At 35.7% G+C, this 17,360-nt stretch overlaps 2 protein-coding genes across 7 annotated transcripts in view; one reads left to right on the plus strand and one right to left on the minus strand.

Annotated features, from left to right (window-relative positions):
• The window catches only part of PPP2R3C (protein phosphatase 2 regulatory subunit B''gamma), a 31,830-nt gene extending 31,523 nt beyond the window's left edge, over window positions 1-307 (minus strand). Inside the window, exon 1 of one of the 2 annotated variants that reach the window (XM_031952935.1) lies at window positions 95-307. In XM_031952935.1, coding sequence (XP_031808795.1) covers window positions 95-140 — 46 coding nt within the window. In that variant the 5' untranslated portion in view covers window positions 141-307. The remainder of the gene's footprint in view (window positions 1-94) is intronic. The other variant, XM_031952937.1, reaches the window with a different exon arrangement.
• PRORP (protein only RNase P catalytic subunit) overlaps window positions 254-17,360 on the plus strand; it is a 35,940-nt gene continuing 18,833 nt past the window's right edge. For 2 of the 5 annotated variants that reach the window (XR_004232052.1, XM_012549316.3), the window contains exons 1-4: window positions 309-440; window positions 5,017-6,427; window positions 9,282-9,329; window positions 11,744-11,876. Coding sequence is in view for 4 of the 5 variants with exons in the window: in XM_012549316.3 (XP_012404770.1) it covers window positions 5,451-6,427; window positions 9,282-9,329; window positions 11,744-11,876 (1,158 nt within the window). In the remaining variant the exon portion in view is untranslated. Of the gene's footprint in view, window positions 441-478; window positions 652-5,016; window positions 6,428-9,281; window positions 9,330-9,579; window positions 9,676-11,743; window positions 11,877-17,360 lie in introns of those variants that run through there. The other 3 variants (XM_031952933.1, XM_012549319.3, XM_031952934.1) reach the window with 3 other exon arrangements.

Here is a 17,360-nt window from a genome sequence, read left to right on the forward strand (position 1 = left end):
CTCCCCGAGGACCACCAGAAGGCGGCGGCCTTCCCGCTCCCACCTCCCGCTCCCACCTCCCGCCTCCTCCGTGCCTGTCACTCCTCGCACTCACAGTTTGGGACTGCTAACCGTCGCCGCAGCACCTCTTTCCAATCCATAGATGAATCCCTGCGCCGTGCCTCCGGCCGTGGCTCTTCATCAACGGCTGCCCGGTGGCTCCCTCTCTAGAGTTCCCCCAGCAGGCCACCGTAGTCATTTGGGAAGGGGGCGGGGCGGGGAAAGGAGGCGGGCTCCAGGAAGGAGGTTGACGCTGATTGTCCATTTTAGGTACGGGCGGAAGTGAGAGCGGAGAGGCATGTGGGAGTTAACCGACCCCCGGGGAGTTAGTTACTCATTCGCAGGGTTCTTTCTGAAGGAGAGAGACAAGTGGGATGGATTGTTTCTTCTAACGGCTCGCAGTAAGTGTCAGCCAGCCTCTTTGCGATTTTCTTTTAAAGAATAGGCGTCTTTTTTTCTTTCTCGTGTTTTGTAGCTTCCTAATCGTCACTAAAGACAGAATCTGCAAAAAGACAGAAAGCGCACGAAGAGGCCAATGCTGCCCGAAAGCTAACAGCAGAACAGAGAAAGGTCAAGAAAATTAAAAAGCTAAAAGAAGTTCGGTTGAAATGGGTACGCGCCGCTCCACGACTGCCGCCCCCCGCCCCTTAACGGCGAATTCCTCTTTGGTGGGGATGGAGTGGGTTGTAGGGACCGTCGTTCGCTGATAGGAAAGGAGACACCAAGTTCTCAGTCATCCACCTCTGTTCGCTAGGGAAGGGGAGGGGAAGCTGTGTGATGGCAGACAATGGATTTTTTTCGTCCCAGTCTTGCATAATACTTAGAATTTACTCCTTCCATGCTCTGGGATTGGATTGCGAGGCATTTTGGGGAAAGGTAGTTAATGCGTTTCTGACTTTTTGTTTAAATGAAAATTTCTCTTCTCTCCCCATGTGCCCGTTAAGAAATTAAGGGGGGGGGGTGGGGTGGGGAACTCTTTACAAGCACATGTAGTAGGCAAAACTAGATGTCACCATCTGCATGCACTTGGAGTCTGGTGGTTCTCAGAATTTATTTTTAAAGTCCCCTGAGGCAGTGGTTCCTACTTTTTTTTTTTTTTTTTCCCCTTTTAGTACTTTGTCAGGTAATTTATAGCTCTCGTAGAATCGTATTGTGTGATGTGAATTGATCTTTAAATTAAAAAAAAAAATCTTCCTCCCTAATTTCGAAGCTAGAAGAGCCCAGTTCTTAATAGTTATAAAAGCTTCCCCCAACTTTTTGCTTAAGGACAGCAGGGACTCTCTTAAATGTTGGGGGGAAACATCAGTATCTGCTGAGAACGGGTTTTATATAAGGTTCCCCAATGGGTAACGAAGTCTAGAAAGTTTTGAATCCATATCTCAATTTTGATGTAACAGGCTGAAGCCTAGGAAAATCATTTGATCTCTTTGAGTTTATTTACTTTAAATGTAAAGTGAAACTAACACTCCTAATAATAAATCCCTGCCTTAACCTTTCTGGACCTCTTTCCTCATCTGTAAAATTGGTGTGTGTGTGTGTGTGTAATTAGATGACTGCTGAAGTTCCCTCCAGCTTTAAATCTATGATTTACTTCCTAAGATTTATCCTAAACCCCTTGTTTTAGAGATAATTTTAAAAAATCTTCAAAAATCACATTGTTGTGATACAGGAGTGAGTGGAACTGAGTTAAAGAAGAATGAATATCCAACTTTTTCTTAACTGCTAACTCCACTTAGTGAAGTTTTTTACTTAGGCCTTGAAGTAAATAGAGTACTTGTCCAGAATTCAGGAAGACCCATATGTACTCAAACAATTGTAAGCTATGTGACTTTGGGCAAATTATTTAATCCTATTGTTGAGGTCTAGATTTGGGGTACCTAAATGAAATTAAGGTTTAGTTAAGGTCTAGTGGCAGGTTTAGGGTACAGGATGTCAAGCAAAGCTCCTGTACCCCTTGGATTCGCGGTAAATGAGGTCTAGTAGGCGTGAGTCCCCAATAAAAGATTTATTAGCCAGAGAGCTAGATTGATAAAAGAGATTATATTGAGTTTAGAAGTAGGAGATAGGTGAAGGTAGAGAAGGAGGGCACTGGACCAGAGGGTCCAGTGGACAGAGGGTCCTCACATGGCTGGCATGTTTGGAATCTCTACGGAACAGGGGTTTCCAGCGTGGCCCTTTTATGATAGGAGACTTAGCTCCAGGGGCTTTTGGGTATAGCCCCAAAGTTGGCTCAGATCCGGGTGGGGCTGGGACAGGTTTGGATCTTCTATTGGAATTCAAAGGGACCAGGATTTGTGAGTCAAAGGGTAATTTACATTATTAACTAGGAGGGGGTAGGAATCTAGAAAGGAATCTTTCTCACATCACTATTTGCCTTGGTTTCCTCATCTGTAAAATGAGCTGGAGTAGGAAACCATTTGGCCATCTCTTATAGACCATCTCTTAAGACTCTTCATGGAGTTCTGACCACTTTATGAGCTCTTGCCTTGTGAGTTCTCCATAAAATAGTACTTTTACATTTAGCATTTGAACAGTGTGGCCAGCTAAGCAGAGCTGTTCTCCCTGCTTGTAGAGTTGGAATGCTTTGGTAATTTAGTTCAAGAAAGAACCTCAGTATCTGGTATCTTATCCTGTGCCAAGTGATCTCCAGAATATTCCTAAAATAATTTAAATGAAATTGATTCAGTTTTCTGGCTTATATATCAGCATGAAGCCAGTATAACAGCTCCATAGACCTTCAGTTTGGTAGTCAGTCTAATACCTCTCTCCCACACTTTTGCTTTGAAGCTTCTCAGACACTGAACTAGCTCTGGCAATGCATGTCAGTTTCATTATCAGTATGATGTCTGCAGCCCAACAACTCCGAGAGAGATGCCAGGAGCAGAATAGAGGTCTGTATATAACATTTGTAGATCTCACAAGGACTTATGGAAAATTATGTCAAAATTGGGTTGCCCAGTATAGTGGTTCATCAGAATAGTACATCAGTTTCATGATGGCATGCTTGCCCATGTTCTGGACAGTAGACAACGGTGTCATGTTTTCTCAGGTCACCAGTGGAGTGAAAGAGGTCTGTGTGTTTTCTTCCATTCTTTTTAGCATGAAGTTTTCAGTCATATTGTCAAATGCCTTCAATGGGGACAAACATAGAATCAAAGACAGTAATTGTAGGGTTTATCAATGCAAGGCATTAAAGGAGGAATTCATCCAAGGCATACTGCAACAAAGGTCTGCTTAGGATAACAAAAGGATAATCAAAATCAAAGGATCCACTTAAAATTCTAACTGGAAGTAGCTTGGCTTCCAGATTGTTTACAGTAATTCAGCTTTCTCTGTCATTGCACACCTAGCTGCCAAAGACCTGGTCTTTGCCTGTAGTCTTTTTATTGGAGTCCATTAACCTCAAAAATGTAATAGCTATGTAAATTTGGATAAGTCACCTAACTTCTATTTATCTCAGTTTTCAAAAGTATAGAATGGAGATAATAAAATAGCTATCTCCCAGGGTTATAAGAATCAAATGAGATAATACTTGTAAATATGGTTAACACAGTGCCTAGCACAAAGTAAACACTTGTTTCCTTCTTTCCTAATTGATCTTCCCACCTCTTACCACTCCAGTCCATCCTCCAATTCTATTATGAAAGTGATTTAACTTAAGTTCAGATTTGACCATCACATTCCTATCAGGTAAAATCCATTACCTCCCTATTGTCTTTAGGATGAAATAGAAACTCTATTTAGCTTTTAGAGCTTTTTACGACTGTAATCTAATTTATCATTCCTAGCTTATTGGACCACTTCTGCACTCTACATTTCAAACTGGCACTGTTACTCATACACAGCACTCGATCTCTCATATCTGCCTTTGTACTTGCTGACTCCCATACCTAGAATATACTCTTTTTTTTTTCCCCTTCATATCATTCTCTTCAAAATGGAGCTTGTACACAACCTTCTTTATGAAATTTTTCCTGATTATCCAACTGCTATTATTCCCTCTTCCAGACAATCTTGTAAACTTCATATTTGCTTTATATTTATTCTTATCCGTCCATATATGTAATTGTTTTCTCTTTCTCCTTTTTTGTGTTGTCTTTCTCCCTTTTCCCATTTAGTAATAAGCTCTTTGCAAATAGGAATTGTATGATTCTTTTTGTATTTTCAACATTTAGCATAATTCCTGGCATGTAATGGATACGTTATAAATATTGGTTGATTAACTGACTATGGGCATCCATTTTGGTCCAAGATTGATGTTTCCCAGCAAGTGACAGCTTTTTTAAGGTCTGGCACTCAACCTGGTGGGCCCCTAATTACATAATAATGGTTATTGTGAGGATCAGATGAGGTAACATGTAAGTGCTTTGGCAACCTTAAGTACTAAATAAACATTATTATTATTAGCTTTTCCCCTCCAAGAGACTGAACTCTAAGCTCTCAAACAAGGTCTGTTATCCAGCTTTGTATTGCCCCCTCTAAATAAACTATAAACATTTATTAAACACTTATGTGCCAAACATTGAACTGGGGATACAAAATCAAAAAAGACAGTCCCTATCTTCAAAGAGCTTACAATCTAACAGAAAAAGACAACACATAAAAGGAACGGGAGGGAGAGGAAGGAGGGTAAGTAGTAGCCCATTCTAAGACACATTAGAGAAATCAGGGAAACTTTCCTGGACTGATCTTTTTCATTAAATGGAATTTTGACATTCATGGCTCTTCCTTCCAATCAAAAGTTAAGATTAGTGGTGAGTGGATTAGTGATGCAAGGTTGATGAGATCTTAGATGATGATGAAGAATAATAATGAATTTCCAAGGACATGGTAGAGAAATCCCAAAGTAGTATAGCCAAGAAAGGAATGTTTGAATTGAACCTTTTGTAAGAATATTGTGATTTACCTCGATTAAATGCCATTTGTAACTCCAGATGAGGTACTAATATTGTTTTTTTTTTTTTTGTTTTTTTTAAGGTTCTCTGACTGGCTTATAACAAAATAGCTCTTATTTGGAGTCAGAAGACAGACATAGACTGAACGGCTTCCACTTGTTTGATCTTCAGAAGGTTATTTAACCTTTTTGAGCCTCAGTTTTCTCATCTGTAAAATGAAGGCATTGGACTAGGTGACTTCTAAGTCCATTTGCAGCTCTGGATTCTCCAGTACCTGGAAGAACCTTAGCTTTAAGATATATACTAACTTGTATCTTGGATCTAACTGCCTCTTTGTTCCTAGAAAGAGATCATGTTCTCTATAGTTTGACATATTGTAATTGCCTTACAAAGAAAGGACATTAACTTGCTTTTTCATTGAGAAACTAAATATCTGTCTCCTCAAAATTGGTTCCATTTTCATTCTCTTGTTCTTGTTGTATTCAGATAGTCCCTGGATTGCTTTTTCCATTTTGCATGATGACTCTCCTTTTATCTTTCTGTCGAAGTTTGCAGATGCTTTGGAAGAACAGACTGTATCCTGGATCAAGTCCCAGGAACTGGACATTTTCTGTTTTATACTCTTACTTCCATTTCAGTAAGAAAGAGCAGAGATATTTTTCTTTTACTTTACCATTTCAGAGAAATATCAAAGCAACTAATTTCCTGATTTCCAAGGCCATATCTAGTAATAAGAGTGATAAGGATACAAGTAGGCATCCTTTATTTTCAGCTGGAACTGCAAAGAAGAAATCGGAGATACTTGGATATAAGAAAGATCAACAACACTGTTTTCCCTCTAGTAGCCCTGTGTTACTCCCAACGAAACCTTTGAATTCAGAAGAATGGGAAAAAGTAAAGGAAAATTTTGAACAAAAAAACATTTTTGAACATTGGATGATGGAGCAGATGATTAAATATAACTGCTCTATAGATATTGCAAAGTCCTTGCTATCTTGGATAGCCAGGAAAAATAATGGAATTGTGGACTATAAGCTACTTATTGGGTACTTGACTTTGTGTGTTTCTCAGAGACAGACAGCAGAGATTATTGATGTCTATGAAATTATGAAAACCAGGTACAAAACTCTCGAACATGAAGGTTATACCCTTCTCATCCAGGGATTAATTCATTCAGATAGGTGGAGAGAGACCCTGATCCTATTAGAAGACATCAAAAAAATCATGTCTCCTTCAAAAAGGAATTATGGTGACTGTATCAAAGGAGCTCTTCTTCACCGAGAAATGAACTTAGCTTGGAATCTCTATTTTGAAATGCTTAACCATAGAATAATTCCTAATTGGGAAACTTTTCAAGCTTTCTTTGATTTTGCAAAAGGTGTGAAGAATAATGAATTTGAAAGAAGACTCTTAGATATCCTTTTATATCTAAGAAACAATCAAATGTATCCCAATGAACCCTTTGCCCAGAGTATAAAAATATGGTTTGAGAGGTAAGTTGTGATTTTTAAAAAACAAACCAAAACATTTAGAAAACATATATAATCTGAACTAAGTAGTGCATTTTCTACCTTTTTTTCCTTTCTCTTTATCCACTTCATCCAACTTTGAGTTTAAAGGTGATTGATTTTTGTTTTGTTTTCTTTTTAAGCTCAGGTGCTTGTAGTGAAAGGAAAAGGAAAGTAGAATTTGGCTGAAACTTGAATTTCTCAAGTTCTTAAGTGGTTTAGTGGCTAGGATACTTCACAGTTTATATGGTTATATGTCATAATTTCAGTGTGGTTTGTTGAAACAGCTTTGAAATGGACAGTAGGCAGTAGAATCTTTAGAGTATCCCACTACAACATTAATATAAGGAATGTCAAAGTGAGAGTGCTAATATTTAGAAAGGTTAGAAAAGGCCTGATGGTGGGATTCAATATCTAAATTGTGCTTTGAAAAAAGTGATGATATGAAACAAATGAGGAAAGAGTACATTCTAAATATGGGCAATCACTTGTACAAAGGCATGGAAGATGGAAGAACGGGGCTTAGGAGATTGTATAAGGGCTACAATGATTACTAATCTTATGTGGCTGACAGAGGAATATGCGATGAGTGATTTAAGATCTGTTTGTCGTAAGCAAATAGAACAAAAATCATAGAAATCCAGTGACAAGACAAAAGTTAAGACTACTGGTGATGATCCAGGATGCATTGAGAGACCTTGCTGAGAGGCAAATGCAGAGGAATAAAGTTTATGTGACGGGGGGAGGGAGGAAGGGAAGGAGGAAGGATAGTCTTAAAAATCATTTTCATTTATACATCTTTATATATTTGTTCATATTATATGTGCACATATATATTTACATTTAAGAAGTACATATTTTATCACTGGAGAGCAATTTCGAGTTATCCAAAGAAACAGGCTTAGATGGAGACGAGGCAGATGACTCTAAATTGTTAAAAGTTAGGTGTTCAGAACAGTGGTTTAGGGAATAGTTAGATGAATTTGATTTTGAAAATGACAAATTTGAGATTCCTATGAGAAAGGAAGTTGGAGATGTTTAGTGAGTAGTTCGTAATAAAGATTATGTGTAGATTTATAGATTTTGGAGTTGGTATTGATAAATGATCTATTTAAGCTTGTGAAATCACTGGAGATAGGAAAAAGAGGAGGGTTTAATAGAGAACTTTTGAATTACCCACACATAGTAGATGTTCCAGTAGAGGAAATTTAAAAAGACTGCTTATATAAATACGTAGAGAATAGAAAGATGGAGACAGGGATCAAGTGGAATGAGAAATGAGAAAAGGCTATTAGATTTGGCAGTTAAGAGATTGTTGGCAATCTTCAAGAAAGCAGAGGTGGGAGAAGTGGGAATAAACCATGTTATAGGAAACTGAAGAAAACTGGTAACAAGTGGCAACAAGTATGGAAATCAGTTCTAGTAGTTTATGTATTAGTTAAAGTATAAAACAACTAATCAATACAGTATAATTGTTATTTAAAATAAATATATGGATATTTTTCTACAGTCCTATACATTTTCTACAGTCCTATACAGTCCTTTTCTGCAGTCCTATACATGTTCAGTATGTCACAGTATATCCTAGATACAATATATGTGTGCAGAACCGAACAGTTCTCTTGTTGCACAGGAAGAATTGGATTCAGAAGGTAAAAATAACCTGGGAAGAAAGACAAAACTGCAAGCAGTTTACATTCATTTCCCAGTGTTCTTTCTTTGGGTGTAGCTGCTTCTGTCCATCCTTGATCAATTGAAACTGAGTTAGATCTTCTCTTTGCTGAAGAAATCCACTTCCATCAGAATACATCCTCATACAGTATCGTTGTTGAAATATAATAATCTCCTGGTTCTGCTTATTTCACTTAGCATCAATTCATGTAAGTCTCGCCATTCCTCTCTGTATTCATCCTGCTGGTCATTAAAGATCTTATCTTTTAATGGGATATTCAAGTACACATAAAAATACCGCATAAATATAAAGGTTATAATATCTACATAGTAGTTAAGTGAGGGAGGCCACTAGCACTTGGGAGGACTAGCAAGGGCTTTATGCAGAACAAGAGAGGGTAGGAGGAAGAAAAGAGTATATTCTAAATATGTCTTAGAGGTGAGAATTATACTTTGTGAATGACTAGTATCAAGGCACACAAGACAGGAGATAAAACGCTGTGTTTGAGGAAAAGAAGGAATACTAGTTTACCTGCAGAGTACAGAAGGGAGAATAATGTCCATTGAGGCTGGAAAGGCAATTTGTGGTCAAGTTCTGTAAGATTTTAAAAACTAAACAGGTTTTTATTTTTGTTCCTAGAGATGATAGGAAATCACTAGTAGGGGCCAAGTAGGATAGTTAGATTTATTTTAAGGAAAATTATTTTGGCAGCATCATATAATATATAGATCAGAGTGGTGAGAGAATTCAAGTATGGAAAAAACCATCTAGGTGGCTATTAGGACAATCTAGATGGGAACTGAATTGAGTTGGTGACCATGTGAATAGAGAGAAAGGATCAGATTAGAGAAATGTGAAGTTGAAGCAAGAGGATTGGTTGGATATATGGAGTGAGAGACAGTGAAGAGTCAAGGATTATTAAGTTATTAACCTAGGAGATTGTAAAGATGGTGGTGCCTTTGACAGCAGGGAAAATAATAGAACTGGGATTTGAACTGAAGTTAAAAGATTTCAAATCTAGTACTCTTTGCACTGTATCACTTGATCACTTTACTAGTATGTCATAAATTTAAGATAATTATATGTCAATGAGCTTAAATTCTAAATGAATTATATTATTTTGTGGCTAAATATAAATCTGACTCTCTTTTGGCTATCCTTTTTCAGTATTCCTGAGAAAAAATGGAAAGGAGAATCTGTCATCATTCATAAGAGGTAAAAGAACTTTATTTTTAAAAGTCTTTAAGACATTTGTTTTAATTTTTTTTTAAATGGGAGAAAGAATTGATATTTAGTGGCAGTGTTGGAAGTGATTTGTGGATTCTGGTATCATGGCAGAGGTGAGTACATGTAATGTTCTGGTTAGCTTTCTAAAGGTCTCAAGACCAGCTTTGTTTCCAACAGAATAATCACCACAAGGATAGTCAGAAATAAAGTCAAAAATCTTTATTATCTCCTTCACAGTTTGTCTCCATCACTTGGGGCCTGGCTAGCTTTCTTGGAGGCCCTCTGGAATGGATCTTGATTTCAGTGGGGGAAATGCAGGAGAGCCACCAGAAAGGTCTCTATCTTGAAGTCTATCTTCCCTCCCAGTTCTCTTAGCTCTTATATACTCTATTATAACTACATAATCGTAGGTGTCAATCTTGTAGAATAGGTGTCAACTTGTAGAACTATACTAAGTACATGTAAACTAGAGAATCATTATATTAATTCCACTGAGTTTAATACTTTGTTTTAGGATTAAATCAATCATACTCAACTAGAAAACTATTAATCACCATGCTAAACTAGATAACCGTTATCTTATCAATTCCACTGAATTCACTGAATTGACACCTTGGTATAAGAATCCTTGCTTCAAGTACATTTCTCCAGAATTCTGGCCCATTACAGTTATATATGAATAAGCCCAATTTCTCCTGCATTACCAGAAAAAACAAATATACCTAGAAAAGAGTAGTGGTTTAAAAAAGGAAATAAAAGGAAACCCTTATAGGAAAAAAAAAAAGACAAAACTACAGTGAAGTTCTCCAGTACTGTTAAGAATTAGATATTTCCATAAGGAATATCATCCTCATGTTCATCATGGCAAGTATATATAGCATTTATATAATTTTAATAATCACTACAATATATTTATATACCATTTTATATATGTATGTGTATAGTTTTTATGTATGTATATATACATATATACACACATTTATATAGCATTTAATATGCAATCATTTTAAAATAAAAGATATTAACTGGGGAAATCTTGGTAGGAAATTTCTCCAATAAAATTTTATGTCAGTCTATTCAAATCTATAAAATTAACAATTCTTTTCCATTTACTACACAGTAGCCCACAGACTGTAAACAAAGAAATCCATCATAAATCTTAGTATTAGTGGGGACCTTAAGAGTTCATGTAGTTCAGCTCTCCTTTTGTAATTGAAGAAATTGAATCCTAAAGAACTAAGTTCTGCAGTGCAAAGTTATAAAGGGATTACTGAACAGATCTGGGATATAAAAGAGAATAAAAATTCAAAACTATTGGCAAACTTCTAAAGATTATATAAAATCACAAGTGTGAATAAACAACCCTGAAATTGTCTCTGACTCATCATATTAGCAAACATGGTTACATGAAAAAACTTGTGAAGATAAATGTGCTAATTAGCTTCTAGTGAAGAAAGCAACACGGAATCAATCAACAAAACCATTATGTGATCATACTTATAATCCCATTACCAAGTTTATTGAAAACAAGGAGAAAACACTATTTTGAAAAGCAAAAAAAGAAAAAGGGAAGTGAGTATTCAGTGACTCAGAAATTAAGAAAATTCTGCATCATTAGGGAATGATGAATATGAATTCAAATAAATATGGGAAGACATAGAAAAAGGCAATGAATAGAGCAGAACCAAAAGAGCAGTTTACACAATTATTACTATGTAGTAAATGAAAATAACCTTGAATATCAACAAAAAAGATCTCAAAAACATTGGGCTATGTTAGTACTGATAAACATCTGGCATGTCATTTGTTGCTTGCCCAATTCATTGATCTTCTCTTTCTCTGCCATGTCAATTGACTAGTTGAAGAGTACCAGAGTATAATGTTGTATTACATACAATCAGTTTCACTAGCTCTTTAAACTTATTTTACTAAAACTTTTTTTTTCCCCAGAAATTAGTTTGGGAATAAATAAAGCTTTGTATCATATATTAAAACAACATATCATATATCATACATACCAATATATCAATTCAAAAATAAAGACAATAATGCATAAACCAGTTTTTTGATTTAAAATAACTACATATCCTGTTATAAGGTATAGTACAACTTTAATCTCTGTTTTGTCTGATTTGAGGACTTAGTTTTAATTTCCCTCTAGTTGCAAATTCCGATAACTGTTTTAGTAAAAACGATTATGTAAATATCTATTTGCCCTTTATGGATGACTTCAGTTAACCTAATTTGGTAACTAAAAAGCTGTCTGAGACCAAAAAGTCACATTGATTTGCATAATATTGTATTTTGTTTTTCCTTTTTGGCTACAGTTCTGGAATTCTCCACTGGAGTAATTCCCTTCCTGAACTTTGTCATACTTAACAAAATACTATTATTATTAACAGTGGACAGTGTTTAGCCTGTGGAAGAATGTTGGAGTCTATTCACTTGAACTCAGAAGAGTATGAGTTTCTTAAGCAGAGAGTCCTGAAAGATATACTTGATGGAGGTGACCAATACAGAAAAACAACACCAAAGGTGAGGCCAGTCAGTTCCTTTTTAGAAAATTAGCATTATATAAACTGATGAGATGAAATAATTGTCTTGTTTATATCTCTTACATATAGGCACAAGTATACTTTTTAGAATTTTAAAAAAGGTTTTTATTCATATTATAAATTAAGTTGGTTTAATGTCTTTTGCTTCTACCTTCATGACTTTAAATTGGTTTATGAAGATGGTAGTAAAAGGTAAATATCCTATAATCATTGATCTCAAAGTCAGACATAAAGATTCAATCATAGAGAAATCTCTATTATATGTCAGCCTCACTAATACTGGTTTAGATGCATATGTATATGCATTTTGTGTGTGTGTGTTTAAATATATCTGTGCTTAACTGTAGCCTATTTGGGGGGAGGTAAGAGGGGAAAAAAGGAGGAAGTGAAAAGTGCAAAGCAAAGAACAAAAAACCTACAAGAAGTTAGCAGAACTGGGATATCATTGTAGATGGCAACAGCAAGATTAGATAATGATTGATTCTGATGGATGTGGCTCTTTTCAACAGTAAGATGATTTAGGCCAGTTCCAAAGATCTTGTGATGAAGAGAGCCATCTGCACCCAGAGAGAGGACTTTGAGAACTAATTGTGGATCACAACATAATATTTTCACACTTTTTGTTGTTGTTTGCTTGCATTTTGTTTTCTTTATCATTTTTTTCCGAATTGTACATGTTTTAACATATACTGAATTACTTGCCATGTAGGGGAAGGTGGGGAAAAGGGAGGGAAAAAATTTAGGCCAGGATGAATGTTGAAAGTTAGGTGTATATATTTTGAAAATAAAGAGCTTTTAGTAAAAAAATTAAAAGAACTTGGAAGAAAGCAAAGAAAAAATGGACAGTCATGAATAAAATGTCTTCTATTTTTATTATTATATTATTACTATGTTATTATAATATATGCTTTCTTGAAATGGAAATTTATTGTTACATACTTTGAATCCTCTCTGATGTTTTGCTGGGCACATGATAAATTTTTTTTCTTTTTTTTTCTTTTTTGTATTTTGTTTTTTTCTTATTTTGCATTTAAGTTTTAAATGATTATTTACAAAAAAAATAGAGGTAAATATCTTTATTTCTGCATGGGAATACATATTTCTGCTGGGAAAGGACTTGGGCTTACTAATTGACTTGATTCAAAATTTAAAAAAAATTTTAAGGAGATAAAGATTTATTTTGTCTTAGTTCCATCTCTCTTCCCAATAGTCCTTGACATTTATATAACTCTAAATTATGGACCAAGTACTCTATTAAACTCTTTATAATTAGTATCTTATTTGAGCCTTACAACAACCCTGGGAAGTAGGTGCTATTGTTTTTCTCATTTTACAGGTGAGGAAAAAAGTTTAAATGTATTGCCCCAGGATCACAGAGCTACTAATGTCTGAAAACAGATTTGAACTTGGAGTTTCCTGATTCCAGGCTTAGCTCTTCATCCACTGTAATACCCAACTACTTATCTATCCAAAGATCTAGAAATTAGGTCTTGTAATATTTCGCACCTCAATCTTTCAACATGATCATCATCTTTATGATGATATGTTTATGTAATACCTTTTACTATATTTTTACATGTCATTGCTAATAATCGGTCATAGATTACCTCCCCATGCATAATTTTGATCTTTTAAAGATTAAAGTATTTTATAATTTACAGTCACATAGCATCATTAGATTTTATTTTTGGTCTGGACATGTGTGGGGAGTTTCCTATGTGGAAAGTCCCTTCATTGATGCAGATTAGCAACTTGTCTGCAATTTAAGTTTTCAGAGAGTTGTGTTAAGGCACTGAGGAATTATGTGACTTACTCATGGTCTCAGAACTCATGTTTCAGAGGGAAATCTTTGAACCTAGGGATTCCTGACTTCAAAGGCCAAACTTCTCTTATTTCATGCCACCATTTTAGGAGAGAATAGTGGTATGACAACACATTTTTACATGAAGGATCAGGTTTTATTTATTGAAAATGCCATATAATTTCCTAAATTCTGTCAATCTCGCTTTTATTTTATTCTGGTGCAGCTCATTGTCCATCTGTAGGCACTATTTAAGATGTGTGAGCGCTTGCATGTGTGAGCTCATATATACACACTCACGAGCTGGCAGTTGATTCCTATTCAGCTGAATCTTCTGCTCAGCTGGGTCAGTGATCTATTAATGTTGCTATTCTCTCTGGCAGTGCTGATCTCAGGCTTATCTACCTACCCCACTTTTGTCCATGTTCTTTCAAGTTCACCATTTTCAGGGAGGGGTCATTGAAGGACCATAGGGTATCCTGACACCAAGAGAACACCAGGCCATCTAATGGCCCTTTTGCTCTCAACATGCCCATGGTGTTTCTGACTCGAAGGTCAGCACTTGACCAGCTGTTGCATCTAGCACTTATCTTACATATGTTTGGAATAATTAAGATGCATTTCCTACAAATGTTTCTCTTCAGTGGCATTTATACCTCATTTATGTCACATCAGGGCCTGTGATGTTAGTGTTCAAATTTTTGTTTCTATTATCTGTGATGCTGAAAATGTTTTGTCATAAATTTTCCTGTTGGAATCCTTTTACTCTTGTTCCTTTTTTGCAGTTCCTCATTTGTTTAATGTTGCAGTTTGTTCATACTCACCATTTTCCATTGTGAGAATGACATATTTAGAGCAGGAAAATAAAAAGGTCAAGTTCAGCCCCTTCATTTCACAGATAGCTCTGGTAGTTGGTGTTTGAGGTAAGATTTGAACTCAGATCTTCCTCAGCCTGAGTCCAACAAATGTTCAGTATGTTGCCTCCTTCTTAATTCTTTGAAGACTATTGTCAGTTGTCAGCCTTTAAAAGGCAAACCTTTGGCTGGGAGTGATCGTGTTATGTTTTGTTGATCTTGATAAAGAATGAAAAGAGAAGGGAAGGGGACTGCTAGATGGTGCAGTGGATAATGACCAGCCTTGAAGTCAGGAAGACCCGAGGTCAAATTTGGCCTCCAGACACTTAACATTTCCTAGCTGTGTGACCCTGAGCAAGTCATTTAACCCCAATTACCTCAACAACAAAAAAACAAGACAAATAAAGTACATCATTCCCTGGATACTTGCCACTGGTTTATGAAAGAAAGAAAGAAAGAAAGAGAGAGAGGAAAAGAGAGTAAGAAAGAAAGAAAGAAAAAGAAAAGAAAAGAAAGAAAATAAAGGGGAAGGAAAATAACACTGGAGGAAGATAAGGGGAAATTATTTGCCATAAGTAGGCTAGTAGACTCCCTACAAAAAAGGAGAGGATGGGGAGCAGCAGTCAACACTCAATTCTCACTTTTCTTTGAACTGGTCAAAAGAAGAAAGAATATACACATGCAAGATGCACAGTTCAGTGCAGAAATGCTTTTCATTCAATAGGAAATAGGAGGCAAAGAGAAAAAAAAAAGTTGTGAGAAAGGGTAAGGGAGTGAAAAGCCAGATTTTGGCTGATTGAAACAAATAAAATATACTATTTTTACACATTTAGCATTGTGGGATCTTATTCTCTTCATATTTCAGCAAACTGCCATGTAATTTGTAAAATATGGCTTTTAAAAGTCTGCCTAGTTTTAATAAATGCCCTTGTTGAAGGGTGTATTATAATATATAATATAATATAAAAAAACAAGACAAAGTACATCATTCCCTGGATACTTGTCACTGGTTTATGAATTATATTTTAATATAATTTTCCCAAAGGTGTATTATTATATATTTTTCCCAAAAATTTTATATAGAAAAGAAAATGGACAAATACATTTCTAGTAGTTAGTAGGTAGTGTATTTGGTCTTTTTAGCAATTAGATAGGTTTGAGGATTTTTTCTATGTTTCTACTATTTTGTAAATTGATTCTTCCATGCTTTCATAGTTGTGGTAATGTGCTGCATATAATGATGACAGCTAGCATTTAAGGTTTGCAAAATGCTGTGCGTATTGTACTCATTGATTCTTAAAACAACTCTATAAGTCAGATGGTATTCAATTTGGAACTGTGCTCAAAAAATTATCAAATTGTGCATACCCTTTGATCCAGCAGTGTTACTACTGGGCTTATATCCCAAAGAGATCATAAAGAAGGGAAAGGGACCTGTATGTGCAAGAATGTTTGTGGCAGCCCTCTTTGTAGTGGCCAGAAACTGGAAACTGAGTGGATGCCCATCAATTGGAGAATGGCTGAATAAATTGTGGTATATGGATATTATGGAATATTATTGTTCTGTAAGAAATGACCAACAGGATGATTTCAGAAAGGCCTGGAGAGACTTACACGAACTGATGCTGAGTGAAATGAGCAGGGCCAGGAGATCAGTACTGTATGATGACCAATTCTGATGGACCTGGCCATCCTCAGCAATGAGATGAACCAAATCAGTTCCAATGGAGCAGTAATGAACTGAACCAGCTATGCCCAGCGAAAGAATTCGGGGAGATGACTAAAAGCCATTACATTAAATTCCCAATCCCTATATTTTTGCCCACCTGCATTTTTTATTTTCTTCCCAGGCTAATTGTACAATATTTCAGAGTCCGATTCTTTTTGTACAGCAAAATAATGGTTTAGTTATGTATACTTATTGTGTATCTAATTTATATTTTAATATATTTAACATCTACTGGTCATCCTGCCATCTTGGGGAGAGGGTAGGAGGACGGAGGGGAAAAATTGGAACAAGAGGTTTGACAATTGTCAATGCTGTAAAGTTACCCATACATATAACCTGTAAATAAAAGGCTATTAAAAAAAAAAAAGGCAGATGATATTATTACACTCATTTTACAGATGAGGAAATTGAAAGTGGGAGAAGGATTTTGCTATTGCCACACAGCTAGGAGATATCTGAGGGAAGATTTTATAAATTACGTGTTTCTGACTCTCAAGTCAGCACTTGACCAGCTGTTGCACTTATGCATATGCTTGGAATAATTAAGATGCATTTCCTACAAATGTTTCTCTTCAGTGGCATTTCTACCTCATTCATAATCACATCAGGGCCTGTGATGTTAGTGTTCAAATTTTTGTTTCCTTTATCTGTGATGTTGAGAGTGTTACTTAAAAATGTTATTTAAAATCTTGACTGAGCTTTTTCATTTTTGTTTGTGTTTGTGCTTCTGTTTTTCTTCATTTTTCATTCTTAAATAACTCCTGGGATGATTTTTAGCTGATTGGATATCTTATCATACTTTCTTTTTTGCTATATATTCTTTATATCTTTTTGGTATATATTCCTTATAATCTTGATCTTTTATGCAAAGCTATATAAGAAAATAATAAAATTGTGGAATTCTCCAAGGGATGACCGTGGGGAGTTCAGATCAGTTTTTAAACATAATTTTGATTTTTGCTATAAAATGTCAGTGGTCTGATGGTGGTCAGTTGATTCAGAAATAGCATCTACATTAGTTACAATTTCCTATCTAAGAAATTGAAATCACTTTCATTTTTTGTGAAGTATTCCATGCAG

The sequence above is a fragment of the Sarcophilus harrisii genome, chromosome 2, assembly GCF_902635505.1.
Source record: "Sarcophilus harrisii chromosome 2, mSarHar1.11, whole genome shotgun sequence".
Taxonomy (NCBI): Eukaryota; Metazoa; Chordata; class Mammalia; order Dasyuromorphia; family Dasyuridae; genus Sarcophilus; species Sarcophilus harrisii.